At 35.2% G+C, this 25,820-nt stretch overlaps 11 protein-coding genes and 1 non-coding gene across 12 annotated transcripts; 7 read left to right on the top strand and 5 right to left on the bottom strand.

Moving 5' to 3' along the window:
* Window positions 1-503: 503 nt before the first annotated feature.
* On the top strand, window positions 504-2,010 carry EV154DRAFT_516017 (uncharacterized protein). The gene is made up of 2 exons (XM_051602328.1): window positions 504-1,158; window positions 1,219-2,010. Exons 1-2 carry the CDS (start codon window positions 714-716, stop codon window positions 1,920-1,922), a joined length of 1,149 nt encoding a protein of 382 aa, XP_051455361.1. The 5' UTR covers window positions 504-713; the 3' UTR covers window positions 1,923-2,010.
* Window positions 2,011-2,771, bottom strand: EV154DRAFT_544716 (uncharacterized protein). The gene is made up of 2 exons (XM_051604617.1): window positions 2,418-2,771; window positions 2,011-2,362 (listed from the first exon to the last, which is right to left on the bottom strand). Exons 1-2 carry the CDS (start codon window positions 2,748-2,750, stop codon window positions 2,042-2,044), a joined length of 654 nt encoding a protein of 217 aa, XP_051455360.1. The 5' UTR covers window positions 2,751-2,771; the 3' UTR covers window positions 2,011-2,041.
* Window positions 2,772-5,023: 2,252 nt separating this feature from the next.
* EV154DRAFT_292919 (actinin-like protein) lies at window positions 5,024-7,701 on the top strand. The gene is made up of 11 exons (XM_051594814.1): window positions 5,024-5,195; window positions 5,253-5,289; window positions 5,345-5,357; window positions 5,415-5,505; window positions 5,567-5,781; window positions 5,837-5,953; window positions 6,006-6,126; window positions 6,176-6,275; window positions 6,326-6,731; window positions 6,796-7,108; window positions 7,161-7,701. Exons 2-11 carry the CDS (start codon window positions 5,256-5,258, stop codon window positions 7,599-7,601), a joined length of 1,851 nt encoding a protein of 616 aa, XP_051455359.1. The 5' UTR covers window positions 5,024-5,195; window positions 5,253-5,255; the 3' UTR covers window positions 7,602-7,701.
* A 570-nt stretch (window positions 7,702-8,271) lies between these two features.
* EV154DRAFT_468034 (transmembrane amino acid transporter protein-domain-containing protein) lies at window positions 8,272-10,161 on the top strand. Its single transcript, XM_051597786.1, has 5 exons — window positions 8,272-8,565; window positions 8,628-9,191; window positions 9,243-9,402; window positions 9,456-9,697; window positions 9,761-10,161. The coding sequence occupies exons 1-5, from the start codon at window positions 8,317-8,319 to the stop codon at window positions 9,959-9,961; spliced, it is 1,416 nt and encodes a 471-aa protein (XP_051455358.1). The 5' UTR covers window positions 8,272-8,316; the 3' UTR covers window positions 9,962-10,161.
* Window positions 10,162-10,378: 217 nt separating this feature from the next.
* EV154DRAFT_483594 (uncharacterized protein) lies at window positions 10,379-11,581 on the top strand (the record flags this gene model as incomplete). Its single annotated transcript, XM_051598589.1, has 1 exon — window positions 10,379-11,581. One exon carries the CDS (start codon window positions 10,379-10,381, stop codon window positions 11,579-11,581), a length of 1,203 nt encoding a protein of 400 aa, XP_051455357.1.
* Window positions 11,571-14,512, top strand: EV154DRAFT_516005 (FAD/NAD-P-binding domain-containing protein). The gene is made up of 19 exons (XM_051602327.1): window positions 11,571-11,725; window positions 11,786-12,146; window positions 12,205-12,255; window positions 12,311-12,328; window positions 12,383-12,397; window positions 12,459-12,519; window positions 12,581-12,613; window positions 12,684-12,781; window positions 12,856-12,900; window positions 12,966-13,121; window positions 13,179-13,264; window positions 13,343-13,532; window positions 13,585-13,641; window positions 13,699-13,792; window positions 13,852-13,914; window positions 13,964-14,022; window positions 14,099-14,131; window positions 14,181-14,406; window positions 14,463-14,512. Exons 2-19 carry the CDS (start codon window positions 11,957-11,959, stop codon window positions 14,503-14,505), a joined length of 1,518 nt encoding a protein of 505 aa, XP_051455356.1. The 5' UTR covers window positions 11,571-11,725; window positions 11,786-11,956; the 3' UTR covers window positions 14,506-14,512.
* Window positions 14,513-14,713: 201 nt separating this feature from the next.
* Window positions 14,714-16,714, bottom strand: EV154DRAFT_515999 (uncharacterized protein). Its single transcript, XM_051602326.1, has 6 exons — window positions 16,597-16,714; window positions 16,438-16,527; window positions 15,806-16,370; window positions 15,502-15,752; window positions 15,202-15,448; window positions 14,714-15,119 (listed from the first exon to the last, which is right to left on the bottom strand). Exons 3-6 carry the CDS (start codon window positions 16,304-16,306, stop codon window positions 14,985-14,987), a joined length of 1,134 nt encoding a protein of 377 aa, XP_051455355.1. The 5' UTR covers window positions 16,307-16,370; window positions 16,438-16,527; window positions 16,597-16,714; the 3' UTR covers window positions 14,714-14,984.
* A 978-nt stretch (window positions 16,715-17,692) lies between these two features.
* On the bottom strand, window positions 17,693-17,775 carry EV154DRAFT_t85. Its single transcript has one exon. It is a non-coding gene; the product is annotated as a tRNA-Leu (tRNA).
* A 707-nt stretch (window positions 17,776-18,482) lies between these two features.
* Window positions 18,483-19,593, bottom strand: EV154DRAFT_468029 (SSU rRNA processing protein). Its single transcript, XM_051597785.1, has 2 exons — window positions 18,997-19,593; window positions 18,483-18,923 (listed from the first exon to the last, which is right to left on the bottom strand). Exons 1-2 carry the CDS (start codon window positions 19,508-19,510, stop codon window positions 18,526-18,528), a joined length of 912 nt encoding a protein of 303 aa, XP_051455354.1. The 5' UTR covers window positions 19,511-19,593; the 3' UTR covers window positions 18,483-18,525.
* EV154DRAFT_515994 (X-domain of DnaJ-containing-domain-containing protein) lies at window positions 19,579-21,205 on the bottom strand. The gene is made up of 5 exons (XM_051602325.1): window positions 20,964-21,205; window positions 20,763-20,908; window positions 20,598-20,703; window positions 19,924-20,540; window positions 19,579-19,867 (listed from the first exon to the last, which is right to left on the bottom strand). Exons 1-5 carry the CDS (start codon window positions 21,184-21,186, stop codon window positions 19,613-19,615), a joined length of 1,347 nt encoding a protein of 448 aa, XP_051455353.1. The 5' UTR covers window positions 21,187-21,205; the 3' UTR covers window positions 19,579-19,612.
* Window positions 21,206-21,771: 566 nt separating this feature from the next.
* EV154DRAFT_515993 (uncharacterized protein) lies at window positions 21,772-24,177 on the top strand. Its single transcript, XM_051602324.1, has 8 exons — window positions 21,772-22,183; window positions 22,329-22,429; window positions 22,485-22,589; window positions 22,640-22,774; window positions 22,834-22,982; window positions 23,034-23,159; window positions 23,223-23,754; window positions 23,815-24,177. The coding sequence occupies exons 1-8, from the start codon at window positions 21,802-21,804 to the stop codon at window positions 24,025-24,027; spliced, it is 1,743 nt and encodes a 580-aa protein (XP_051455352.1). The 5' UTR covers window positions 21,772-21,801; the 3' UTR covers window positions 24,028-24,177.
* EV154DRAFT_515991 (uncharacterized protein) lies at window positions 24,164-24,891 on the top strand. The gene has a single exon (XM_051602323.1). The coding sequence runs from the start codon at window positions 24,360-24,362 to the stop codon at window positions 24,795-24,797; it is 438 nt and encodes a 145-aa protein (XP_051455351.1). The 5' UTR covers window positions 24,164-24,359; the 3' UTR covers window positions 24,798-24,891.
* The last annotated feature ends 929 nt before the right edge of the window (window positions 24,892-25,820 follow it).

Here is a 25,820-nt window from a genome sequence, read left to right as displayed (position 1 = left end):
TAAATCGATACCAAACTTTATTCGGGTATTTTGACTGGTGGTCTTAAAGCACATATGGCGGTCGGACAATTCCTGCAATTAACCAGTCTTTTTGCTCATTTTATCATAGGGAAAGCTTAACGGACTTATTGAGGAGGTCACAAGGTTCTAGCCGAATTTAGTTGCCAATGCCAAGAGCTGTTTTCCAGCTGGGTGATGGATTGATTGTTATGTGAAAAATAGACTCATCGGTTCTAACGTTACTGACAACTGGCTCGATATCTGGATGGTGTCAATCGATGTAACACTTTACACAGCATAATTATTACAAAAAATAAGGATTCACGCATTTAAAGTTATAACGGTTAAATGTCTTTACTGAAACCACGACCAAATTTATAATTGGATGCCATAAAAGTGTTCTTCCGGTTTATAATGATAATGCTGTCATCGGCCATATGTATGGGTACTGGCGCTATGAATTTCCAAACAGAAGAATTCAAAGCGCGAGAACTGTACTACAATAAAAAAAGTGGGTCCAGAATGCTTTAGTTACCGTGGTTGGGATTGAATTAACTACATGATTGAGTATGAAACTAGTCTGGACCTCTGACGGGATCTTTAAAATTAAACATCTTCATATTAATCTTACACATAACCTCTCTTTCTCTTCCTTCTTTTCTTTCTTATAAAATCTAAATATTACTTGTGGCTGGATCACATTTTTATACATCATGACTACAAATGCGAATACAACATCTACAAGAAAGCGTACTCATTTAAAGCCTGACCAAGTTGCTCTACTTCAAGAATCATTTAATAGTAATGCGCTTCCAGACTCTAGTGTCCGTGGCAGATTAGCTAGGGAATTAAATGTTACTGAAAGAACTATTCAAATTTGGTTCCAAAATCGCCGTGCGAAAGCGAGAAAAGTGGAGACAGAGTATCATCACTACAAAGGCAAATCCGTTTTGAAACCTGGTTGGATGGAGACTTATGCACGCCACCTTACGCCACCACGTTATCAAACAACATTTCGTACAATGATGACACCTGAAAGGTTTGAAGAACTAAAGCAGTACGATAGTCAACAAATTCGTAAAAGACCTCGCTCCGTTGTAAAGGCTGAAAGTAAGCCATTTGACTTTATCAGTCACAGAGCCCTATCGGATGGCCAAGGTAATAAAAATAGAAGATTACCAATGATACAAGTGATTCTTAATTCCTGTCTTATTTTAGTAGCAGAGACTCCGACTCAATTGATTCATCTTCCCGTAAATGTACTCCGAATTGGCACCTGGACCAGATTTGCACATGCTTCGGTGAACACAAATCAAAGTGATTGGGACCTTGTGTGTTATAGTAATCCGTTTGATCGAGAACTAGTATGGAGAGTACAAGCCGAGGGGCATCATTTCAGAATCCAAGCTGGATTTGATGTTATTCACCAAATTAGTTTGGGTCAACAGATTCAGGTAGAGACAGGCGAAATTGTTGGTCAAATTGATATACAATTAAACTTGCCTTTAACGTTTTCAATGTGGAGATTCGATCAAGACAATCAATGGGTTCGTTGCGGCGATTTCACAGAAGACAAACAAGCTACCATGGATGGCCTACATATTCTTCAAGGCAATTATGACGCTTTTAGACAATCGCTGCTAGACCTGATCACATTAGCACCAGAATTGGTTTCAAAAACGAATTTTATACCAATCAATGACTTAACCCAACCACCACCTGGATTAGATGTCTGCCGTGATTTTACAGTTTCTCCGTCTGCCACACCCGAACCTTATATGTCAATGTGCCCATTTGGCATAAATCCCCAACACTTATCAAAAACCAACATGTCGCATTTGATGTTGCAAGCACCTTTTTTTTACCCCAATACAGGTGATAACAGTCAAGTTGTACAACAACCAATGTATTCTTCCGTGTAAAATTGTATATCCTTCCAACCATTTATTTTAAAGCTGTGCTCAAAAATGTAAAATTAACCTACCCCCAATGTATAAATAAAAACTGGTCATAAATAGTCGTCTCACTTTCAGGTGTTTATTTAATTTTTTAACATTAAGCCAAATCGGAGTCCAGCAACTGCCAAGGCAGTGATTTTAATTGCATCCAGAGCAATATAAGCACGATGACCCTTTAAGAAGAAGGTGTCGCGTTGCCAAAGCTCTTCAGCAGTAGCTTCACCTTTAGATACGAGAGCAGCACGCTTATTAAATTTGGGTAAGAAGTAAACTGATTGAATGACGGTAATAGCAATAGGTGCGATGGCAGCGGCTTTCAAGACATTATCAACGAATCCATCATGTCTTACAATACGATGGTTCCAGTTTAAAAAGAGATTAAGACCAATTAGACTGGCAGTGGCCTAGTATAGAATTTACATCAGTTATATGACTTATTACGCGTTATATCTTTTTTACCTCAATTTTATTAATCCAGTTAAATCTGTGACGTCCCACATCCAACTTTGTCCATTCGTCAAGGCTTGGCACGTTGGCTAAAAGTGGTGTCTCAATGTAGCTGAGATTTAAGGTTGTAGCAAACCAAAAGGCATTCAGAAGAGAAAGACCTAAAGTTAGTTCTCGTAAAGAGGCCTTTTTCAATGCTGTATTATGGAGAACAACTTGTATGGCGGCAGCAGGTAATACCACTTTAACAGTAGACCAAGGATCCAATAAAAACTTGGATACCTTGGATTGCTTGTTGTTAAGTGTAGTAAGAATAATTGGGGAGGTGTCTTGAGGTCTGCTCATTTTGTATGTGTATGTAAAAGTAAAATCGAAAGGAATAAAAGTAAAAAAATAAAAAGCCGGGGAATTTATATTCCAAGGGAGTTCCAAATAGGATGACATATGATTGACAGCATTTTTGTTTAATCATATCGTCATTCCATAGATCCTTGGTTACAAAAAGATCATCAATAGCATCATCCACCGGAGTTTATTAGCCGTTTGTTATTCAAAGTTGCTAGAAGCCCTTCCTTATTGGGAACAGTAGGTTGTACGAATAACAAGTGTGCTAGTGATTATGGGATCAACATCATAAAATGTGAGATATTTTATGGAGTTATTTTTCGAGAGCCATATAATAAACTACCCGAGCTAATACGAAAAGACAGAAATTATACAAGATTAAAAGCTACTTTCAAGATATTAAAAAATTTGAATAAAAATTTAAAATCAATGCAATTTAAAATGTAAGATAATATTTTAGATTAGGAGCTTTGAGGAGGGTATCCCATTCTGACGCTATGTCAAGATCAATTCCAACAAGTGTTATCTATATTCCTAAAACTTTAGGCAAATTATAGTTTTCTATAAACATCAAAATTAGTCGATTGAATGAACTCTTTTTGGGCTAACAACGTTGAGGATCTAAAGACAATACTGCTTACTCAAAACAAAAAACTTATCACGCTCACAAACATATATATATAAGGCTGCCCTTATAATTTTAAATATCACGTTTAGAATGTTTACTTCTTCAACCTTTGGCGCTATTTGACTGCATCATACCTATGTTTATTGTTCCAATACACTTAATTCAGAAAATATTCGTTCACTGTTGCAAAAAATCGTTCAAAAATGAAATGAAAATCGTTCAAAAATAAAATAAATTATCATTCAAGGATGGAAATAAAAATGGGTATAAAAAAATTGGAGCTCTTTACAAAGTTAAAAATACAATATACTTACATGAAAAGGGTTGAGAGGTGGAGAAATAGAAACAGAAATAAAATATAAAAACAAGTACAGTTAGTTATCTAGCAAGCAATAATAAAAAGCCTTACCAAAAAATGTATTACGGGTAACACCAGCGATAACTGGCATTGATAATTATTCACCTATTCGAGGACATTTTTTTGAGTGGACATGACGTGCAAATCGTTCTAAGATTTGACCCAGTGTTTCTTAAATTAAGAATTATTGAAATTATGTTCAAACAGGCGGCCAAATCTCTGTTCCAAAGCTTAGACTGGAATCCTTGGGTTTGCATCTTGGTAAATAGCGGCCAATATAATTGCGATACTTTATAACTTTTTCCGCACGAGCATTTTCCTTTGTATGGTCTACTAAAGAAAGCCACACTTCAGCAAAAAAGTCTTTGTTGATATATTCTTTGAGATCTCATTGAGGGTCTGCTTGTAATCTATGAAGGAGTATAAACTTGGCAAAATAATATGCATGCTTTGTAGAAGTATGAGCAACTCTAACAAAATCGTGTAATGTTGCCAAGGATGACTGCTTTTAACCGATGCAAGTAATTGACGATTTTACTGCGATAATACAGTCTTTTGTCGGGAAAGATACCACATCCATGATACACTATATAACGGCAGTGTAAGAAAGGTCGTTTCTAAAATAGCATTCACAAAATACCCAAAAAGTCGAAGAGGATCAAAAGCTGAAAGAGAAAGAAGTTTGGTCAAAAGGAGAAGATCGTCTATATATCTCTTGAACATCCGATGATTTTCCTTGATTGCATATAATGAATGTAGGGATTATAAAAGTATTTTATTTTCATTAATTTCGTTCAATTATTATTAAACTGATTTTTCTTTGTGAACTTGAACGATCTTCCTCCCTGCTCTGCACGAATAATTCGAGAAAATAATGCTATCAATCAATAAAAAAAAAGAACTAAAGGAAGTTATTCCTTTGATTCTTTTTTTTTACATTTGCAACATTTTAAAATATACATGATAGCGTTCGTATGGTGAGAGGGATTGTTCAAAAGTCAAAGGTTTTTCGTACGAGCTTACATGGAAGTTTACCCGGAATAATCTGCAAAATAACTACGATACGTATGCAAGTGTTACAAATCAAACATCAAACAAACAAAGTCTCTCCGTGAGATTTGAGATCCCCTGTTATTTAGATTAAATGACATTGCCAAGCTGTTTGCGTTTGGAGCTGTACTTTTTCATTTTTCATAGGAGTGACTTTGTAAATATGTTACACAAAGAAGGTTAGGGTTACAAAACAATTTCCCTACGGTTACTAAATTTAGTCCAGTTTTCCTTGGTGTGTATTTCCTCATCCATATAAGGAAAATTGTTTTCTTTCAATATTTTTTAAAATCAACAAAACGGGTTGTTTTCATTATTTTCATCTTCTTCTTTTTACTTTATTACAAAAAAATGACTAGTTACTTGACTACAAACTTGGGGCAAATGGCTTTAAAAAAGAACTACGAAGGTAAAGATAGATTCAAAAACTAAGCTCCGAATATTCATGAATAATTTAGAAAAAAAGCAAATGGTAAACGCCTGGGAGCTCATCCAAAAGAAGAGTAAGTGTAGCTACCAATTTTATTTAAAATGTTAGATTAACCAATTATATTATAGCTTTCACAAAATGGTATGCCTTGCTGTTGTTGTTATCCATTATCGATTTTTGACGTTTTTTTGTGAATAGGGTCAATAACAAATTAGATTTAAGAAGTATTCCCAATATCGTTCACTTGAATCAAGACTTGGCTAACGGGGTTCGGCTTATCCAACTTCTGGTAAATTCTTGATTTTATGTAAAAAAAAAAAAACAATTGTATTCACACTGTACTGAAATAGGAAATTATTGGTGGAGAATCACTTCGACCGTTTAATCAAAATCCAGGCATGATTTTTCAAAAAATGGAAAATGTGAACAAAGCACTGGACTTCATCAAACTTAGAGGTGTTGCACTAACAAATATCGGAGCTGAAGATATTGTGAACAAGAACCTTAAGCTTGTATTAGGAATGTTATGGACAATTATTTTAAGGTTTACAATTGCGGATATCAAGTAAGAATTATAGATATAGTACCATTCATGCAATTATTCACTTAATTCATTATAGTCAAGACGGTAAGAACGCTAAGGAAGGTCTTTTATTATGGTGTCAACGTAAGACTGCTCAATACGAAGAAGTGGACGTTCGTGATTTTACTTATAGCTGGACAGACGGACTTGCATTGTTAGTTTAGTATAAAATACAATTCATTATTTAATATTAATCTTCTTTATAGCTGTGCATTAATTCATCACCATCATCCTGAGTTAATAGATTTTGACTCTCTAGACAAAAACGACAGACACGGAAACACAGCATTAGCATTTGAAATAGCCGAAAAAGAGTTAAACATTCCTGTAAGTTTTAAACATTTGCCTTTTACTACGTACTTAACCATCAAAATAGAAATTATTAGATGTTGAAGATGTCTGTGATATATCAAAGCCTGATGAAAGATCCGTCATGACTTATGTAGCTGAATATTTCCATGCATTTTCTGCTCGAGGTAAGTGCTTTTAAACCCAGTGGTTCTTTCTTCTAAACAAATCTACGTAGATGAATTTGAGACTGCTGGTAGAAGAGTTGCTAAATTTGCCGATGTATTGGCTTCTGTTTGGGATATGGAACATCAGTACGAGTTACGTGTTTGCGCATTGATGGATGCCGTTGAATTTATTCAAGAGGAATGGGACAATACTGAATTGACGGATAGTTATTTTGATGCTAAAGAGAAGAGTATGGCATTTGATATTTACAAAAGCACAGAGAAGAGGTCCTGGGTAGCCGAAAAAAAGAACATAGATGCACTATTAGGAAATATCCAAACAAAGGCAAAGACATATAACTTAAAACCTTACTATCCACCTAATGGGTTGACTTTGCAAGATCTTGACAATACATGGAATTTCCTTTTACAAAACGAAGCCAAATATCATCGAAGAATTAACAGAACTATAAGAGAGTAAGTGATACCTTCTTCTTCTTGTCAGTTCAGTAGCTCTTTTTCATAACATGTTCATATTTAGAATCAAGGAAGGATTAAGAAAGGCTTACGCTGAAGCTGCAAACGACTTTCAACAGCAATTAGATTCAATTTCTGCCGAATTGGTCAATCTTGAGGGAAGTCTTCAGTCACAACTACATCTTGTTCAAAGCTTGACAAAGTCGTTTGAACCATTACAGGAGTCTTTAAGTATAATTCAAATGTTAGACCACGAATGTATAGAAGCCAACACCGAAGAAAACGATTACACTGTTTATTCATTGGAAGATTTAAGTTTCGGCCTGGACTTGGTAAAAGAAGCTGTGCAAAAAAAGAGTGCCTTTATTCAAAATCAAGTAAGTTTTTGTTTGCTACAATTTTTTTTTTGTTTACTAATTGTTTAATCAGATTGTGTCTCGAAATATGACAAACTTGACACCGGCGCAGCTTGAAGAATTCGAACAAACATTTAGATACTTTGACAAGGATTGCACAAACACACTATCGGTCTCGGAGTTCAAATATGCCCTTTCTAGTCTTGGTATTGTCTATGACGATAAGCTTGAAAGCGTCTTTTATCAGATTACCAATAACTCTGATTTTGCAACATTTGAACAATTTATTCGTTTTATGGTATCCGTCACAGAAGACAAAACTACCCCAGGCCAACTTATGGATTCTTTTAGAACAATGGCTGGCGATAAGCCTTATGTAACCGAGCTTGATTTAAGAATGAGCCAAATACCTGTAAAAATGATTGATTATCTGAAGAAGACAATGCCTACAAGTGCAGTAAATGAATTTGATGGTTATGACTATGAGTCATACGTAGCAGAAATGTTTAACTAATTGTTCAATACTCACTGCTTCCTCCATGTATATACCTATGTTTCTCGATCATACATTTATATGATACTTAGATTAAATAAAAACGACTTCCTCACCCCCCCCCCTATTATTTTAAAAAAAACAGTAGTAATGTTTGATAAATGTTTGCTATACTTAATTGGTCTGACAATGCTATTATATTTGTGCAGAACTTTTCATGGAAGATATCTGGTGTCAGTAAATCCAGCGGCGCTATGCTGCCTTTGCCCGAGTACTACTATGTTTGACTTGGGCTTGAATAACAGTGAAAGCTCCTCTAATCGCCACTCTGGTTTAAAAAACAAATCATGGGGACACCGAATCTACCGCTAAGTACGCTATTATCTAAAATATCGACGCAACCACTGGCCGTATCTAATCAATACGATGAAGCCTTTTAATTTGACCCACAGTTTAAATTTTTTGTGTGACAAACTTGAAAAACCAGAATTTTTCGATTTAACAAGACAGATTATGCTGACAAGCAAGTAAATTATACCATATAAGACTTTACTTTATAACTCTACAGTTAACTTTCTTTAGAAAAACAGACATCGGCGCCTATTTTATCAAGGAAAGCAAAAACTCGGAAAAAACCAAATTCTGTGCAAATATTCTGTCTTTTAAATTATGTCACTTACTGCCTTTTGCAGTCGTTTGTAAAATTGTCTTTATCTCTCTAAAGAACACGCTCACTATGGCTGCTGAATATCGTCCCTTGAACAGCGATTCACGTGATGACACAACCTCAAACAACATTGGTCATCGGTTGTCTCATTCTTCGATCGATTTATTGCCTCAACAAAATCAATTGTCAGAAGCCCAATCACTTATAACAACGATTAATGTTAGGGAGGAGTACGAACAGCAACATGCAACAGCGACACCTTTTAGTTGTGTCATCAATCTAGCTAATACCATTCTAGGAACAGGCATGCTTGCTATGGTAAACATAAACCGGATAAAAACCAAATTAATTACAGATACTAAATTTCGCCTTTCTATTAGCCTTCTGCGATGGCATCAGTTGGTATTGTACCTGGGTTTATTTTGATTTTATTTTCAGCGTGTGCATCCGGCACAGGATTGTATTTCCTATCTCGTTGTGCAGCACGAACAGAGGGTCGAAATGCTTCATTTTTTGCTATATCTAAATTAACATGGCCAAAAGTAGCCGTATTATTTGACTTAGCTATTGCGATCAAATGCTTTGGTGTTGCAGTATCATATTTAATCATTATTGGTGATCTGATGCCGCAAGTTATTATTTCACTTAGTGGCAGTCATATAGATGATGTTGCTTATTTTTTGACAGACAGACGTTTTTGGATTACCATTTTTATGATTACCATGGTACTACCATTAAGTTTTTTAAGAAAGCTGGACTCTCTTAAATACACCAGCTTGGTTGCTTTAGTTGCTGTTATATATCTTTATGTGATTGTGGTGTACCACTATTATTCCCCAAATTATCCACCTCCACCAAAAGATGATATAGAGCTTGCTAGATTTTCCACAAGTATTTTAGGTCATTTGCCTGTGTTTGTATTTGCATTTACGTGCCACCAAAATGTAGGTCAGGCTCTAATTTTGCTGATTTCGATAATTAATCCGTACGCTTAGATCTTTTCAGTTTACAATGAATTAAAAAACAACAGCAAGAAATCAATCACGAGGGTAATATCCACCTCCATTGGCAGCTCAGCTTTCGTCTATGAAGGAATCGCCATATTCGGATATTTAAGTTTTGGCAAAGGCGTTAGAGGAAATGTGATTATGGAATGTAAGTATTTGACACATGTTATGTCTGATAATACTGATATAGTATAAAAAAAGATCCCCCTAGTTACTTTGTGGCAGGAGGACGGCTTGCAATTGTCATCCTTGTTATATTCAGTTATCCTCTTCAGGCACATCCTTGTAGAGCCTCTCTCGACAAAGTTCTGGCTTGGGGTTATCATGGTTCCAGTGGATTAAAAGTTCCGCCGCCACCATCACCATTCAAATATTATGCCATGACAACGTCGATTTTAATATTAAGCTACATTGCAGCAATTACAGTTACAGAATTAGACTTGGTAAATAATTATTTGCCCGCAAAAAAAAAAAAAAAAAAAAAAAAGTATTAATATTTATTGCAGGTTTTGTCCTTTGTTGGATCAACTGGATCAACAACAATATCGTTCATATTACCTGGGTTATTTTATTATAAAATTCATGAAAATGACCCATGGAAACCTGGGAAAATCATTGCTGTTATTTTAGCCTTATATGGATTCTTTGTGATGACAGTTTGTTTGACCTATAACATCACTCGCCTAACTAATCCGGCCATGGCATAAAAAAAACGCTTTTTTAACTTAAAGAGGATCATGACATATTCATGTCGACTGCAAAGCAAAATTACCCTTAATACAATAGTATATAATTGCTGCCATACTAATAACGATAGTAATAAATAATAAAATAGAGTTGTGCGATTGTATGCTGAGGAGTAAATTTTTTTCTTTTCATTGTACTGCACACCAGGTTTAGACAAGTGACACCATGGTTCATTCACGTATTTTTTTTTTTTTTTGTATGTGATTACATGCCCCGGGACAATAGAAACAATGAGCCGATATATTAGATCCAGTCTCTTATGTTTTTAATCCTTTGTCTGTGTACTCAAGACTCTCCACTTTATTTCTCTATAAATACATCGCATTATGTTATAGCATTTAAACTTTATTTCCCTCGTTTTGAACATTTTTTCTTTGATGTTGGACGCAACTGTTGATCAAGAGAATTTTGCTATCCAAGGCTTATTGGCACTTCGTGATTGCGATTCAACTAATGAAAGCAATAAAAGTACCAGTCCTCAGTCTTTTGTTACCACACCAGAACTTAATGAAATCAGTGAAATAACTTCTGCTTCCAAAGTTCCCTCTGATTCATCCATAGAATACGCAGCGACCGAAAGTAAGACCGTTACCAATTCAGCTCCCTTTAAGATGCATTCTCAACAATCTCAAACCCAACAAGCCTATGATTTTCAACAGAAGCAACAAGAATATCGAGACCGACAAGCATATAACGCCCAGCAGGCCTTTAATGCTCAGCAAATTCGTCATGCTCATCAATATCAGGTTGTTCAGCCATCCAACTCCTCTAGCACTATCAGATTACCATCGATTAAGGAGATGCTAGCACAACATCCCTTATTGCATCGCAGCGGACAAACTATACCAATTTATGAAAGTAAGGAAATGTATGCAAAAGATCATCTTCAAAGATATTCCAACATTCAATCTGAAAAAACCGATCGACAAAATACATTGGCGGAGTGTAATAGACAGTATAAGACCCATTGTCATTGTGATAAGAAACGCCAGATTTTAGAAGCTCACACAAAAAACCAACAAAAGCTTCAAAATAGCCAAACCTTGGACTTTAAGGCATTATTACAGTCTCATAATATACACAAATGCTTGGAGAAAATCAAATCTCTGAGTGATTTTGAATTACAGGCATTCTTAAGTGGACTGAGACAATATTATCGAGACGAGTATGATAGGGAACTGAAAAGCCAAAATAAAAAGTGTGATACATCTGATGCTATAGAACCCAGAAACAACGATACAGACGAGACAGACAACGATGATGATGGCAGTGAATATAGACTCTCTTCAGATAACAGCCATGGCAGTGATAGTAACACGGTTTTTATCAATAACAATAACAAGCGAACTAAAGTTGAAAATACTAAAAGTTGCAGGGGAAGTATCGAAAAACCCAGATGGACCACTGAAGAAAAATTGGAACTTTTAGATGCTGTTATCAAGCATAAATCCCTAGATATTATGGCCACTTTTGATTGGAATGTAATCGGTGCAGATGCAGGACGTACAGATAAGGCTTGCAAAGATCAGTGGCGAAGAGGCATTTTAAAACTATTTAGAGATTATGTTTCAAGGTTATAAATTTTAAGCCCACTCCCTATAATAAAATCAATTCATCGTGTAACACAAACACTGCGTAGTAACGTTTATTCGTTGAATGTAAGACTGATCATGGGAATAAAAGATGTATCGTCATTAATTAATTCGTTCCGATAATTACACGTGCTATCAATAGTATGAGATATTCTTAATGTAAGTGTTAACACAGAAATCAAAGAGTCATACCTACACATCGCATTTGCATTTGTAATAGATTATTACTACTCCTCACATGAAGAGACAAAACACATGAAATGAAATGTAAGAAAATGAAGTATATAAAGAGTACGTTTTACTTTTCCTTTTGTCTTTGATAAAAAAAATATCTAAAACACGCAGATCAAAAATAAAATAAAAATGAACAGTGTTGGTATACTTCATAACGTGTTGTCGACAAAAAAAAAAGTTCTGCATTCTTTTAAATCCAGTACAAAAATTTGGAATATCATAACTCAAGAAAGACTTAGTTCATCAAATAGCACCACAAATGCTATCGCTACTATTAAGAATAAAGACTCGCTACATATTCCCATGCTAAACCAACATAGTAGGGAGATATTGGTACCCAAATAAAAAAGCTTGTTACTAATTACTGTTTGTTATAGCTACAAAACATTATATTCAAACAAAAACAAGAACATTGGCAAGATCCCAAGGTAAAAAACAGAAAAAATAATTTCTTTTATGTATATCTTAATTTTTTTTCTACAGGGCGGGTGGTTATATTAGGTAAGAGTTCATTATGACGGTGATTTTTAAGATATTGACACACATTCATTTTAGGATCTGGATGGGCTGGTAATTTATTAGATATATAGTCTAAAACTTTCGTATTCTTAACATTTATTGAAATTTATAGGATTCAAATTGATGAAAGAGCTAGATAAAAAAAACTATGATGTTTCTGTTATATCTCCAAGGTATATATATTTGTCTGGTTATCTTCAAGATATGATTCTCTAATGCAAAAACTTTGTATAGAAACTACTTTGTGTTTACTCCCTTATTAGCAAGGTTAGTTATTGAAGTCTTTCCTCTTTTTTATTATAATTCGGTTTAGTTTTTTAAACTTTATTTTTTATAGCACATCTGTTGGAACTTTAGAATTTAGATGTATTACTGAACCTGTTAGAACTTACTCAAAAGATATAAATTTTTATCAAGCTTATTGTGATAAAATAGGTACATAAAATGCCCAATAAATTTCACAAAAAGCTTGGAACAATATAAAAATACTAATCCATAACTTTATTCAGATTTAGAAAATCAAGTGATCCACTGCGTATCAAACATTGATAATGGTAAGTTACGCATGTATGTACCTGCATTTAAATACATATATACTGATACAAAATTGCTCAAATAGATCAGAAACAAAAAAAGTTTTCATTAGATTACGATAAGCTTGTTATAAGTGTCGGATCGTATTCAAATACTTTCGGAATTCCTGGTGTTAAAGAACATGCATTTTTTTTAAAAGATGTAAATGATGCAAGAAAGATTAGAAAAAGGTTAATTGAATGTAAGTAGTATCAATACTATCAAATTTTTTCAAAGGTTAAAGTACTTACAAATGCAGGTTTTGAGCATGCTTCGCAGCCAGGTATCAGCGACAAAGAAAAAGAAGATCATTTACACTTTGTCGTTGTTGGTGGCGGTCCTACAGTAAGCCTAAACTACAAAAAAAAAAAAAAAAAAAAAAAAAAAAAAAAAAAAAAAAAAAAGCCCTAACTTGTTAAACAGGGCATTGAATTCTCAGCCGAATTATATGATTTTATTGCAGATGATTTATCCAGACTTTATCCAGACTTAATGGATAAAACACGAATGACTTTATACGATGTAGCTCCGACTATTTTGAGTTCGTTTGATTCACATCTTTCAGATTATGCTCACAAGAAATTCAATCGTAAAGGAATTCAGATCAAGACACGTATGTACCATAAAAAAAATGAAAAAAAAAGTGAAACTTACCACCTTGATAGAAAGATACGTTGAACAAGTAGAAAGTGACCATTTAGTCATAAAAGGGGAAGGTCAAGGTAAAATTGACGAGAATTTCTTAAAATGAAATAACTAATGCGTTAAGCCTTATTTAGTACCTTATGGACTATTAGTTTGGTCAACAGGTTTGATGCAAAACCCACTTTTAGAATCCCTTTCTACGGCAGAAAAAGACATCTCTGGACAAAGGTTAGATACCGTTTCAATCCAGAAATCACATCATATTGAAACTTTATAAAATTTCATAGAATCCTGACCGACGGACAATTAAGAGTTATCGATAAAAATACCCAACTTCCTTATCCTAATATGTAAGTCATATTTTCACAACCTAAAGCTGTTCCTTATATTCTCTAAAAGATATGCGCTTGGAGACTGTGCTACCATTAAAGGCAATGATTTACCAGCAACGGCTCAAGGTAAACCATTTGATGGAATTTTACTGACCTACCTATTTATACTATACTCTGACAAAACAAAACAAAACAAATTTAGTTGCCACACAAAAAGCAAACTATCTTCGAAAAGGTACAGTATATTTTAATATTTTCATTTCTTTATTAATCAATTTCTCTAGTTTTCAACGGTATTGCCAAAGAAGGATATGAAAGTCCAGTAAGCGAGTTTGAGTTCAAAAACCGAGGTATGATGGCCTATATTGGATCTTCCGAGGCTTTGGTTGATATGTCGTCAGTTCATCAACTGGCAAAGAAATCAGGGCATTTATCGTGGCTATTATGGAGATCTGCTTATTTTAGCATGAGTATGAACATTAGAAACAAAATGTTGATTCCGTATCATTGGTAAGCACGGTTTATGTGTTGGTTTTTTTAAAAAAAAAACTCATTGTTATAATTAGGTTTTTGACATGGAGTTTGGGACGCGATATTAGTAGATTTTAGCTTAGCATAAATATAAATAAACAACATTTTGGTAATAGAATTTCTTAAGGCATCACCCTTTATAGTTATTTTAGAAAACAAAGCTTATGATGTAACTCGTGATGTGTTTCTAATTAAGATTCATCATGTAAATGTTGCCAGCGTATTTCTAACGAGAATTGTAAACAAGTAGACTTGTTAAACTCTGGTTTGCTAAAGTAGTATATATGCTTAGGAGAGTTTATTTATAAAAGTCTTACTCGCTTCTTTACTAAAATATATCATCTCAACTATCAAACTTTTTTTACAGCCATGCCTCCAGACAGACCTACCAGACCCGCCCATCCAAGGCCTTATCCTAAACCTACCCCCAAATAAAAAAACCTCAGCAGTGTCAAATAAATGCCTTGCTCTTTTGATGGCCATATTTAACAGAATATAATTTCCTCTTGCAATGTATTGAATAAACTTATCCATTTGTCTAAAATCTGCTTTTTTTTTTATAATCTCGATAATTTGTCATTTAAATAAAGCAAGGTTTGTTCCACAATTTCACTCGACTCCTTCCATATTTGACGCAAGAAATATAATGCAAACGGATGAAATCCAGCCTCAGGATATTTTTCTGTAATGTTCTGATAAACAAATGAATAAATTAAAAAATCAGAGTATGAAAAGAAATAAACGTAAATCCCCCCTGCGGGCTTTTTTTCTTACCGAAAGAATTGCTAATTCATTTTTGGCTTGCTTGGCTACTTTCTGGCATATAGATTGGAGCATAATAAGAGCCTTTCTTTCATTGTCGGGGCTAATCAAATCTGTCTGACCCATTACGACGTCATGCCAGTCCATGACACGTCGATCAAAGCCAGGTTCCAGTGTTCCATTAAGAGCCAGTAATCGCAGTGCGGCCATAAGCCTAAATGAAATTTCATCTGCTTTGATAGAGTAATCCCCGGAATATCTTTTCATGAAATATTAATACGCAGGATTTTCCCGACATTTATCGACATTTACCCTGCTCCTTCCAAAATCTGCTTTTTTATTTCCAGTCCTCGCTTTGATTCAACTTCGGAATACAGATTCCATACTTCTTCATCCAATAATACAAAGTTGTAACTGTTTTCTGACAAGACAAAGCCATACTCTTTTAGGATAGCTAAGTTATCATGAGGGCCATAGTTTATATATACTTGCTCCCCTTTTTTGTAAGGGGTTAAGGTTTTAATTTCAAAACATTGCTTTCGGACGTTAAATCCACTATCGATCTACAATATCAAAATTGTTACGATACTTGAGTCGTTTAAATGGTTTGTTTTACCTTTGCTTCAGTCGTATGATTAAGGAAATCAAGCATAGGTGCCAATGCTATATTCCCCCCTTTCGTTCTGTTATCCATCTTGGTCATGTGTATGCAACGCGTATTCACACAAAGCCAGGCCCATTCATATTCCTCTGCACTGATAGGATCCGTCTTTTCCTTTCTGGACTGTATGAATTTTGTACAGGCCAGATAATCTGTTCGAATGTTTTCCTTTTGTTGTAACGTCTCCTCTTTTAGAGCAGACGGCAAATGATCAACCAACACTTTCGCATATTTTACTGGCATCGTATTGAAATGCATTGGTAATAAGTCGATATAAGGTTTCCACCAAGACTGCTTATCTCGTAATAGTAGCACAAGATGCAAAGCTAAAATTTGATGGGAACTAAGCGAATGGTTCGTGCCATAAGTTTTGGATAGGCTGTCATTTGTAATCAAAAAGTCTCTGGGCACAGACACAATCACTTCTCCAGCTTCAATATCACTGGTGGCCATCATACCTTTTTTCAAAAATAAGTTTACTGATGATGCATAAAATATATAAAATTACCTCGGCCAGTATCTATTTTTTAAAAAAAGTTATATTTTAGTACACTCTAAATTCTTTAAGTCTAATTCGAATGCATTACTAGTAAAGTTGGCCAATGTGAGCTTCGATTCTGGAAAGTTGTTCTCATGGAGCCATGTCATGAACTTTTCATACTTTATGTCGTGAATTACTGTTTTATGCTAAACAGTTTAGTTAAGGTTGTTCGTTTCAAAATACTTTGAGTAATACACTCTCTTACCTGTTCCTTTTGATTTATCCATAATTATTTTTATTGAAAAATTATATTTGTTAAAGTACAGTACTTCCCGCCGTCATGAAATGAAAAATTGTTTACGGAATATAAACATCAATATTGGTCATCAGCTGAGATAACAGCTGGGGTAAAACAGACCTCTGGGACCTACTTTTATTGGTCGCTGAGATTTATTTTAATAATCAACTTCCAGATGCTGTGGCATTAATTTGCGTGACAAAGATGTCAAATCTTTTTTTGACTTACGTTTAGAGTTTAGGATTGGAATATCAACTCTTTTGGGGGTCTCTACAGGCCACACGGTACACATCACAAGCATTCTAACGATACGAGATAAGTGCCATTGTGCTAATTATTGTTTCAACAACGTATCAAATGATGTTAAATCATTTACAATCTTAGCAACATTTTTGGATGCAGGACTTGTCCTTTGTCCCAGTCGGGACAAAAACTGCTTGATGGTATCAAATTTGTCTGTGAACACCCTTACCTGTACTCAACTATCTAATTATTTTGCTTTACATGCTTAATTTCTGACAGAATCCAATAATATTGCTAATATTGTGTGCGATAATTTATTGTAAAATAACTAAGGTCAAGTCACTACTTTACAGTGATTGATTTGCACATTGGAATCGCTATACAAACCCCTACTAGAATTTCCTCCGGCTGCATTTTATTCAGGCATAGTCTACCATCTTATTTGGTTCATATCATTAGTTCTCTGCCTCAGTCGACTCGGTATAAAACGTCTTCGCCGGGTGACGGTTGGAAACTAAGCTCACCGGCCTGATTTAGTAAAAGATTTGTTGGATACACACGAACGCCACAGCCAAATCTTTTGGAACTTGTTCCTAACAAAAGTTTTAGTCCTCCACTATCCGAATTGCAGCAGGCTCAGATATTGTTAAACGGCATAAATTGAGCGGCAGACATATTATTGGAAAAAGGAAGATATAACGCTAGGATATAGCGGCATCTTTTCCGAGCAGCCCATAAATTGTTACGATACCATTGTAGCAAACTAAAATAAGATCCCCCATGATCTACACACACTACATTTGCAACCAAAAGATAAAAGTGAAAAGAGTGGGATTTGAACCCACGCCTCCGAAGAGATCACGACCTTAACGTGACGCCTTAGACCAGCTCGGCCATCTTTCCTATATATTAGAAAACATGTATAAAAATAATATTCTAACAAATTTAAAATTTAAAAATCACGTGACTGACACGTGGAAGCTCTCTTACTGGTTGGATAAACCATTTATGATCTTGAGTGCGGTAAAAAGTTCTCAAATTTAGGGACGCTCAAATAAAATGCAGCTTCCAGCTAATTATTTGTGCTGATTTCTTAATTTTGCGGGCGTCCTTAAAGATAGTAAGGAAAAAAAGGGGAAAAGCAGAAAAAAGAGAGGGAGAAGACAGTAAGACAACGTTTACTTACTAAAGCATCAATGGTATTCGCATCTGAATTTTCTCAGGTGACCGTTGTAGGCAAGAAGTAATATTTGACTAAGGACCAAAGAATACACATATGAGACGTCTGAACTTTGACTACACAGTATTTGCATGATGGAAATCCACATTTAAAATAATATTTAATATCTTTGTAAACTATTTTTTACTTATAGGCGTCAACGGACAAAAGAAGCATACTTTATAAAGTATCAATACAAAAAAATAATGTAAATGTATCCGATCTTACCAACTATGTCAGTTCCCAAAGCACTGATTTTAACCCCAGTGACCATCTTTATTAAAAAATCGAAGGAGGTCAATTGATTTTACCAGCGGTCTGAGAGCTGCGATAGAAGAAAAATGATGATATGGTTAACATGCCCATTAGTCTAAAATGATCACTGAAATTTAATGAATATACATTTTTTATTATACAAAAGTTTATATGGTTTTCTAATATGGCTTGAATTTTCTCGTTTGTTTCAATTGGGCAATCTTTGCCTTATCCTCTTCGAAGCGTCTTCTTAAATCAACCAATTCATTTTGTTTCTTTTCACGCATTTGGAAGCGATAAAAGTTAACCAATTCCTTCTTCTTTTTGGCCTGATGTACTTTTTGTGCTTCAGCAGCCTCAGCAGTGATAGAACCAACATGAATGGTACCATCTGACGCTTTGGTCTTTTTGTGACGGACAACCGTGGTGAAACCATCGTCATCCATTTGGTTCATACGTTCTAACTTCTCACGCTCCTTTTGGTATTCATCGGCCTTAAATTTCATCATGTATGAATCGACTTCTTGCTGAAGTTCAGCTGCGTTGGGTCGTGATAAATCGTATGCCAAAACATAACCTATAAAAAAAAAAAAGCTCAAGGTTTAGTTTTTTCATAATCTAGCTGAGCAAGTCCCATTATCATACTGTACGTTCAAATCCTAAAGGTTGTTCTGTAGAATCATCACTAGCCCACTTCTTTTCGACCCTACGCATATTTAAGACTGATGATAAATCCTCTTCTGTAGTGAAAACAACATGTGCTGAAGAACCACAGGTAAATAATTTCCTTAATTCTCTAACGTGCTTATTGTTTTCTTTGGTTTCGTCGTTGACAGCTCTTTTATGGTATTCTTCTGAGGCTGAAGATCCAAAATCTTTATAGGTAATTTGCTCGATAGCATGTCCTTTAAACAGCTTTCTGATGTGACGGTCCGTTGTATCGGCGGGTAAATTAAGAAGGAAAAGGGTACGATCTTTGATGTCTTCGTCAACAATTGCTTTACTTTCATGCTTTCTCATGTAGAAGTAATGGCGAACACTCTTTGCGCTATCTACAACAACAGGGAGGATTTTGAAGCCCTGGAAATCTTCCAAAAGTTTGCTAGACTTTTCTTCAGAAGCGACGACTTGTTTGGCGACGGGGGACTTCTTTGCTTTAGCCATAATTTCTAATTATAATGTGTAAGGAAAAAGAGAGGAGAAAAAAAAAATATGTCAAAAAAAGTGGCGCATTAAGGAAATAAAATAGTCACATATTTAAATGATTTATTCAATTCTTGTTGATAAGGAAGGAGGAGGAGGAGGAGGAGGAGAAGCAGAAGGTGTGATTGGAATAGGTATGTCTTCAGGAGTGACATCCGATTTAACTCTTTGGTAAATGGTACCAATAATTTTTAACCCTATAGCTCTATTTTTCAATGTTTCCCTGGATACAGTGGGATCAGTCAAAACTCGATCACATACTTCCCTCAAAACGCTCTCAACCTCCAACTTGGAGCCTCTCCAAATGGCTTGGAGACCCTTTAAAAAAGTGTTAAGAAGATAACAAAGAAAACACTTTTTTTGTAAGCTTTTACCTTGGTTGCAGCTTCCGTTTCCAACTTGACACGCTGTTCATCCGTTAAATCACCCTTTTCTTCGGCCTTTTGAAGCTCACTATAACTTGATTGAAGATCAAGAGCAGAACGGAGTGTCCCAACTGTTTCACTAATTATATACCCCTTTTCTTTCATCGAATGAAACATGCCTCCTAAACCAAAGGCAAATCCCTTGTTGATATATTGGGTGGCTTTTGTCAAGTAAGTATATCCAATTGCATTTAACAGTTCTACACCATGACTTTCGCGTTTTAAATCCTCTGCTTCTATTTGAATAATGTTTGAAAAGGCAGCATATCTTGCGTCTTCTGAAATATCATTAAGCTCAGTGTATAAGCTCAACTTATTAATCAATTTGGCCGCTAAAGACTCAACGCGACTTTCTCTAGCTTCGGCACGAGCTTTATCTAATTTTTGTTTTTTTTCATCACGTTCTGCTTTTTGCTCAGGTGTTAATGTCTTGGGGTCTATTTCATCAGCGCCTTCTTCATGTGTCTCTAATGCGTCCCTCATATCTTTTCCAATGGATATTTCTCCAATGATATCAACAAATCTATCTCCACCAAACGCCTGCTTAAAGAAATCCTCAGGGTCAACTAGTATAAAAGTTTAAATAAAAACGTGTGATGCCATATAGACCACAACTACTCTACCGAAACCGCCATCTGGTCTGACACCATTCTCTTCTCCAAATTCATTATATCTTTTTCTTAATGCAGGATCCGATAGAACCTGATATGCTTCTGATATTTTTTTGAACTGATGAGGGGATTTGAAAAGGTTAGGGTATGGAATAAACGTTTTTCTGTCATTGTTACTTTTTCTTCAGCAGTCGAATCGTTGGGATTTTTGTCAGGATGGTATTTGATAGCCATTTTTCTGTATGCCTTTTTTATGTCGTTTTGTGTGGCAGAAGGTGTTATGCCAAGCGAATCGTAGTATTCCGTCGAAACTGGGTTTTCATCTAGGGATCAACGTTAGTCCATGCCAACAAACACAATGTTTTTTTTTTGATTTACCTGAACCCTTTTTTCTTGACCACTTTGAAGTCGATCGAGTTGTTTTTACTTTTGTGCCTGTGGCATCCACCTCAAAATTTGAGACAGTCTGGCAGGACCAACATTGTACTTCAACCTTTTCGTTCTTAGTACCTGGAGCAGGAAGAAACTCTAAGGGGGAAGAACATTGTTTACAGATCGCTTGAATGTAGGGTTCGGGTTTTCGTGATGGATAATAAGCCATTTCTTATAAAGAAAGAAAAGATGTTCAATAGCGCTGAGTGTCAAATTTGCATTTAAGTACTGCAGTCAATGAGGTCGTTGTTGTAACCGTACCGGAAACCCATGGGGTAATTAAATCTCATAAATATGAACTATAAAACAATATGCACAATAGATAATTGTATTTGTGTTAACCACAACTCTTCAGCACTCAATTTAAATCATTATTTATACTTTTAAGTGCTGATGAATTATAGTGCATGGATAAAATAATCTTTGTTCTTTAACAGATAGAAGTTACGGTAGTACAATTTTGGCACATGCGCACTTGGAAGCGTTTATTTTTGAACAATAAAGACATTTTTTAGTGCGTTTCTTATAATGTTGTTTATGACGAAAGGAAACGTAACAGTCTACTTAATGCACGTGAGAATATAATATGAAATAAAATCTAATTGTACTCAATGCTTATCGTTTCAGTGGTCATGTTGTATGGAAGGTGGATCAATAAGAAAAAAAAAAACGTCATGTTTTGTGCGTTTTTTTTTTTGAGATCCGATTCCCAATTTTGCAGCCAACAAGTTCACAATAGCCAAAAAAAATCTTTTTTTATTTACCCTAACCAAAAAAAAAAACGATGGACCGTAACAATCGATTCTCACCTTACGACAGAGCACCTCCAAGGCAACAAGGAAACCAACAGTATGGAGGAAATAACCAACAATTTCGACGTGATGACTATGGAGGAGGAGGAGGAGGCGGTAGTAGTGGTGGCGGCGGCGGAAGAGGAAGAGGCGGCGGAAGAAGAGGGGGTGGAGCCATGAGAGACAATCATAGAGGAAGACGTGGTCATCATAATAATAATAATAATAATAATGATAATAATGAGCGCTATAATGACAATGGAAGACCACCATTCAATAAGAGGCCTGAAAGACCCATGTACGGCGGTGGCAATGGTGGAAACAACTTTCATAAAGCTAAGAATGAGTATCAAGAAGAAAGCAATCAACAATATGGTAAGACATGAGGGATAACACACACACACACACACACACACACACACACACACAAAAGATAGAGAGAGAGAGATAAAGAAAGAGAGGGAGTTTAAGAATCAAGACACCTTAAAGTCATGTATTTTAATACCTATGTTATAATAAGGTTATGAAGACTACGATGAAAGTGCTCGTTTGCCTCCTCATATTGAAACAAGAATTGCCAGAGAAAAGCCTTGCAGAACATTATTTGTAAGAAATGTTCAGGTAAAAAAAAACACAATTTATTTTTATCATATCACGTCCTAAGAATCATAAATAGTATACAATTCCTGAGTCTGAAGTCAGATCTTTATTTGAAAAATATGGCGAGGTTAAAGATGTCTTCAATTTGATTGAAAATAGAGGAATGATATTTGTCACTTTTGTAAGTCAAAAAAGTATAACTCATAGCCAATAATTACTCATACAAATTAGTATGATGTTCGCGCTGCTGAGGATGCGAAAGAAGCCATGCAAGGAATCTTTTTGAGTGAGAGAAAGATAGATGTTCATTATTCATTGCCTAAAGAGGAAGAGGAAAAGGCCAGATGCGATAGAACAAAGAACCAGGTAAATTAAAAAATGAGAGACCAATTAAAATCGAACTTAATTAAAATACTTGGATACAGGGTACTTTGCTTTACACACTCAAAAATACCAATGCTGAATTAGATGATTATGAGCTGAATGCTTACTTCTCTCAATATGGTGAAGTAAAGGCTATTCGTGTACCCCACTTTAAGAAAACATCTGCAAACACACCTAGCCATTTTGAGAGGTATGCGATACACGAAAAATGGAATGAACAAAGAAACTGATAGTTCATTAGAAACCAACAACGTCTTGTTGAATTTTACGATTCAAGAGCTTGTGTTGATGCATATGATGCTACTGTGGATAATGAATATAAAGGAGGTAAATGGGATGTTGCCTTCTTCTGGGATCATCCTTACAGGTAATTTATTCAATTACAAATAAATATTAGACAATCAATTATATTGACAATTTATATGTACAGGGAACGGGCTAATGCTAATCAACGAAGAGAAAGAAATTTTGATAGGGATGCTCGCGATGATCATCGTGGTCCCCCAGCTGGAGGCAGACGTCGTAGTGACGTTTCGACTCAAGTTAAATATGAGCCCCGTGATCATTATGATAATTTCAATTCAGAGCCCATAAATAACAATCGTGGTTCCTATGGCCAACATCAACAGCAACAACAGCCACAGCAAATGGATCCTAGATTGTATAATCCTCAACAACATATACCTGTTCAATTGCCCTTACAGACGGCACCTCAATTAGAGCAGGCACAGAAAGCTCAACAGATTTTATCCATGTTAACCCATGGCCAACAACAACAGCAGCAGCAGCAGCAACAGCAGCAACAGCAGCAACAACAACAACAGCCTATATCTCCATATCAGCAAAATCTTACCTCGCCTTCTGTACCTACGCAACCACATTTATTGCAGCAACCATTTGTACAGCCTGTTCCTCCTACAGAGGATCAAGCATCTCAAGTCCAACAGTTGTTGGGTTTATTGGTAAATGTCTTTGATAAATAATCTTGAATTAATGATTGACTTTTGATAAAAATTAATTAGAGTCAGGCTGCAGCACAGCAACAGGCAGCACAACAACAGCAACTGCAACAGCAGCAACAACTAGTTCAGCAGCATATTTCACCACCCATTCATAGCCAAGGTGTAGCACCTATTCCAGGTATGGATCCTGCCACCGCCTTGAGTCAATTAGCTGCTTTACTTCAACAGCAACATGAATCTCCTCAGCTTCAAAATCAGAACCAAAACCAATAAGTCAATGAGTTCTTTAGAAAATCCAAAAAAAAAAAAAAAAAACCCTATTATCATTTTTTTATTATGAGTCCACCCATCTTTTTTTTTTTTTTAAAAAAAAAAAACCCAAAAAATCACATGTATAAAATCCATGATCATTACACATTATAATTTATCATTTTGTTGTCATTTTACTGAAAGTGGGGTTTAAACTATTTTGGTCTTTAAGGCTCAACAGAAAACTCATTTGAGCTTATGACTGGTTTGTGTAAAAATAGATTTCGCATATATATATAAAGCCGTTCTTCTTTTCCGGTCAATACTCTTCTTTATCGATAACATAAAACATAATCATGTCAACTTTACCACCACCAGTTCCTATCCATAAATCACCTTTACCTGCATTAAGCAAATCCATACACCATAACAATGATAAAAAGGTGTCTTATCTAGGTCGAAAAAGACACGGCGAGCTGCTTGCAGATGACGGTTCATCCAGCGATGAATCCGAAGCCGATAATTACAATACAGAAGAACACAAATTTTGGCAAGTCCATTCCAGCACAACGATTATTTCGCCATCCGGACACGACTATAACACCTCTATCCAAATGTCCTATGTTAGCCCAAAAAATACAAAGAAGCAACGAATCTCGCTTGCGATCCAAGTCCATAACATCCTTGGGTCAACGTTTGATGCCGTAGACAAGGAAATCGAGCAAGAATGGGAGAGTAGCAGAGTTCAATTAAGAAAATCTTTGATTATTCTTCCCAATTTATCATCCAATTAGTCATTTTGTACATACCCCCATACACATATTACATTGCCATATTATTCATAAAGAAACCTAATTATTATTAAACCCTTCATTTTATTTTATTTTATTTACGGCATTTTTACCATTTACAGTACGTTACACGTATTCTACGTTCAGAAAAAAATCGTCTTTCCGGATAGCTTGGCAGTCTTACTAAAATCCAACCGGATATATTATGACGTAAAATAAAGCCTTGATATCTCAGGAGGTTGTAAATAGAGTCATGGGAAATTACATACCAAAGATAGAGATGGCTTATAATTACTTTTTTTTTTAAAAAAAAAAAAATCTCTGGCAATTTAAAAAGTAAACCATTGTTTCTAATTTAAAAGTAAGTTAAAATATAACACTAATGAACTTAATAATACACTAATGATGGAATTTTTTAATGACCCCTCCCCCACTTCTTTACAATAAAAAAAAAAAAAAAAAAAAAAGAACTGATGACAAACTATTAATCATTAGGAAAAAGCTTATCGCCACAAAACATATCTCAGGTACATAATATTTTTGCCTCCTAAAAAAAAATTAAGCTCTTGTATAACATACAAAGCACTTATTGTGTTCGGTGACATGGTGCTTGTGATACATGCACAATCATTACATCAAAAAAAGCTGTAATGATCTGTTTAATGAAAATACCGTTCATTAACTCACAGGTTGTTCGACATATTAGGCCATTCTGATTGGTAGTTTATTTGGTTGTTATGGAGGTCACGGTAAAATATGTGCTCAATGCGTTTTCACATTGTTTTACTCAGACCACATTATTTTAGTTGCATTTAACGACAAAAAAATTAAAGCATTACGCGAATATGCTAGACTCAAAAAGTGGACCACTAGCTTTTTTCTTCAACTTTAAACGCTACCAGTGAATAAACAAAGGCATACTAAAAGCTTGGCTTTCACTTTTATTCTTACCGGTATTTTTATTTCTCTTTGGGAATTCAATAGAAAAGCTAAGCACCGTCACTTGATCTCTTTCTCCCAGCTGTA

The sequence above is a fragment of the Mucor mucedo genome, assembly GCF_025094135.1.
Source record: "Mucor mucedo strain NRRL 3635 chromosome Unknown EV154scaffold_77, whole genome shotgun sequence".
Classification (NCBI taxonomy): Eukaryota; Fungi; Mucoromycota; class Mucoromycetes; order Mucorales; family Mucoraceae; genus Mucor; species Mucor mucedo.
Note: the sequence above shows the minus strand (reverse complement) of the source record. Positions and strands in the feature narration are given on the sequence as shown.

What these genes read in the sequence shown, in the direction of transcription:
- EV154DRAFT_468034 (XM_051597786.1), top strand. Translation starts at nt 8,317, where the DNA reads ATGGCTGCTGAATATCGTCCCTTGAACAGCGATTCACGTGATGACACA. An exon ending in GAACAGGCATGCTTGCTATG is followed by an intron (nt 8,566 to 8,627) that starts GTAAACATAAAC and finishes CCTTTCTATTAG; the next exon opens with CCTTCTGCGATGGCATCAGT. An exon ending in AGGAAATGTGATTATGGAAT is followed by an intron (nt 9,403 to 9,455) that starts GTAAGTATTTGA and finishes GTATAAAAAAAG; the next exon opens with ATCCCCCTAGTTACTTTGTG.
- EV154DRAFT_515994 (XM_051602325.1), bottom strand. Translation starts at nt 21,186, where the DNA reads ATGGCTTATTATCCATCACGAAAACCCGAACCCTACATTCAAGCGATC. An exon ending in ATTCGACTGCTGAAGAAAAA is followed by an intron (nt 20,704 to 20,762) that starts GTAACAATGACA and finishes TCCCCTCATCAG; the next exon opens with TTCAAAAAAATATCAGAAGC. An exon ending in AAACGGAAGCTGCAACCAAG is followed by an intron (nt 19,868 to 19,923) that starts GTAAAAGCTTAC and finishes ACTTTTTTAAAG; the next exon opens with GGTCTCCAAGCCATTTGGAG.
- EV154DRAFT_516017 (XM_051602328.1), top strand. Translation starts at nt 714, where the DNA reads ATGACTACAAATGCGAATACAACATCTACAAGAAAGCGTACTCATTTA. An exon ending in AGCCCTATCGGATGGCCAAG is followed by an intron (nt 1,159 to 1,218) that starts GTAATAAAAATA and finishes GTCTTATTTTAG; the next exon opens with TAGCAGAGACTCCGACTCAA.
- EV154DRAFT_515999 (XM_051602326.1), bottom strand. Translation starts at nt 16,306, where the DNA reads ATGATGGCCACCAGTGATATTGAAGCTGGAGAAGTGATTGTGTCTGTG. An exon ending in CAGATTTTGGAAGGAGCAGG is followed by an intron (nt 15,449 to 15,501) that starts GTAAATGTCGAT and finishes TTTCATGAAAAG; the next exon opens with ATATTCCGGGGATTACTCTA. An exon ending in ATGAATTAGCAATTCTTTCG is followed by an intron (nt 15,120 to 15,201) that starts GTAAGAAAAAAA and finishes TTTGTTTATCAG; the next exon opens with AACATTACAGAAAAATATCC.
- EV154DRAFT_515993 (XM_051602324.1), top strand. Translation starts at nt 21,802, where the DNA reads ATGGACCGTAACAATCGATTCTCACCTTACGACAGAGCACCTCCAAGG. An exon ending in GAATGATATTTGTCACTTTT is followed by an intron (nt 22,590 to 22,639) that starts GTAAGTCAAAAA and finishes CATACAAATTAG; the next exon opens with TATGATGTTCGCGCTGCTGA. An exon ending in AACAGTTGTTGGGTTTATTG is followed by an intron (nt 23,755 to 23,814) that starts GTAAATGTCTTT and finishes AAAATTAATTAG; the next exon opens with AGTCAGGCTGCAGCACAGCA.
- EV154DRAFT_516005 (XM_051602327.1), top strand. Translation starts at nt 11,957, where the DNA reads ATGAACAGTGTTGGTATACTTCATAACGTGTTGTCGACAAAAAAAAAA. An exon ending in TTGTTGGTGGCGGTCCTACA is followed by an intron (nt 13,265 to 13,342) that starts GTAAGCCTAAAC and finishes CTTGTTAAACAG; the next exon opens with GGCATTGAATTCTCAGCCGA. An exon ending in TTTACCAGCAACGGCTCAAG is followed by an intron (nt 14,023 to 14,098) that starts GTAAACCATTTG and finishes AAACAAATTTAG; the next exon opens with TTGCCACACAAAAAGCAAAC.
- EV154DRAFT_292919 (XM_051594814.1), top strand. Translation starts at nt 5,256, where the DNA reads ATGGTAAACGCCTGGGAGCTCATCCAAAAGAAGA. An exon ending in CCATGCATTTTCTGCTCGAG is followed by an intron (nt 6,276 to 6,325) that starts GTAAGTGCTTTT and finishes AAATCTACGTAG; the next exon opens with ATGAATTTGAGACTGCTGGT. An exon ending in GTGCCTTTATTCAAAATCAA is followed by an intron (nt 7,109 to 7,160) that starts GTAAGTTTTTGT and finishes TTGTTTAATCAG; the next exon opens with ATTGTGTCTCGAAATATGAC.
- EV154DRAFT_515991 (XM_051602323.1), top strand. Translation starts at nt 24,360, where the DNA reads ATGTCAACTTTACCACCACCAGTTCCTATCCATAAATCACCTTTACCT.
- EV154DRAFT_468029 (XM_051597785.1), bottom strand. Translation starts at nt 19,510, where the DNA reads ATGGCTAAAGCAAAGAAGTCCCCCGTCGCCAAACAAGTCGTCGCTTCT. An exon ending in ACAACCTTTAGGATTTGAAC is followed by an intron (nt 18,924 to 18,996) that starts GTACAGTATGAT and finishes TTTTTTTTATAG; the next exon opens with GTTATGTTTTGGCATACGAT.
- EV154DRAFT_544716 (XM_051604617.1), bottom strand. Translation starts at nt 2,750, where the DNA reads ATGAGCAGACCTCAAGACACCTCCCCAATTATTCTTACTACACTTAAC. An exon ending in ACTGGATTAATAAAATTGAG is followed by an intron (nt 2,363 to 2,417) that starts GTAAAAAAGATA and finishes ATTCTATACTAG; the next exon opens with GCCACTGCCAGTCTAATTGG.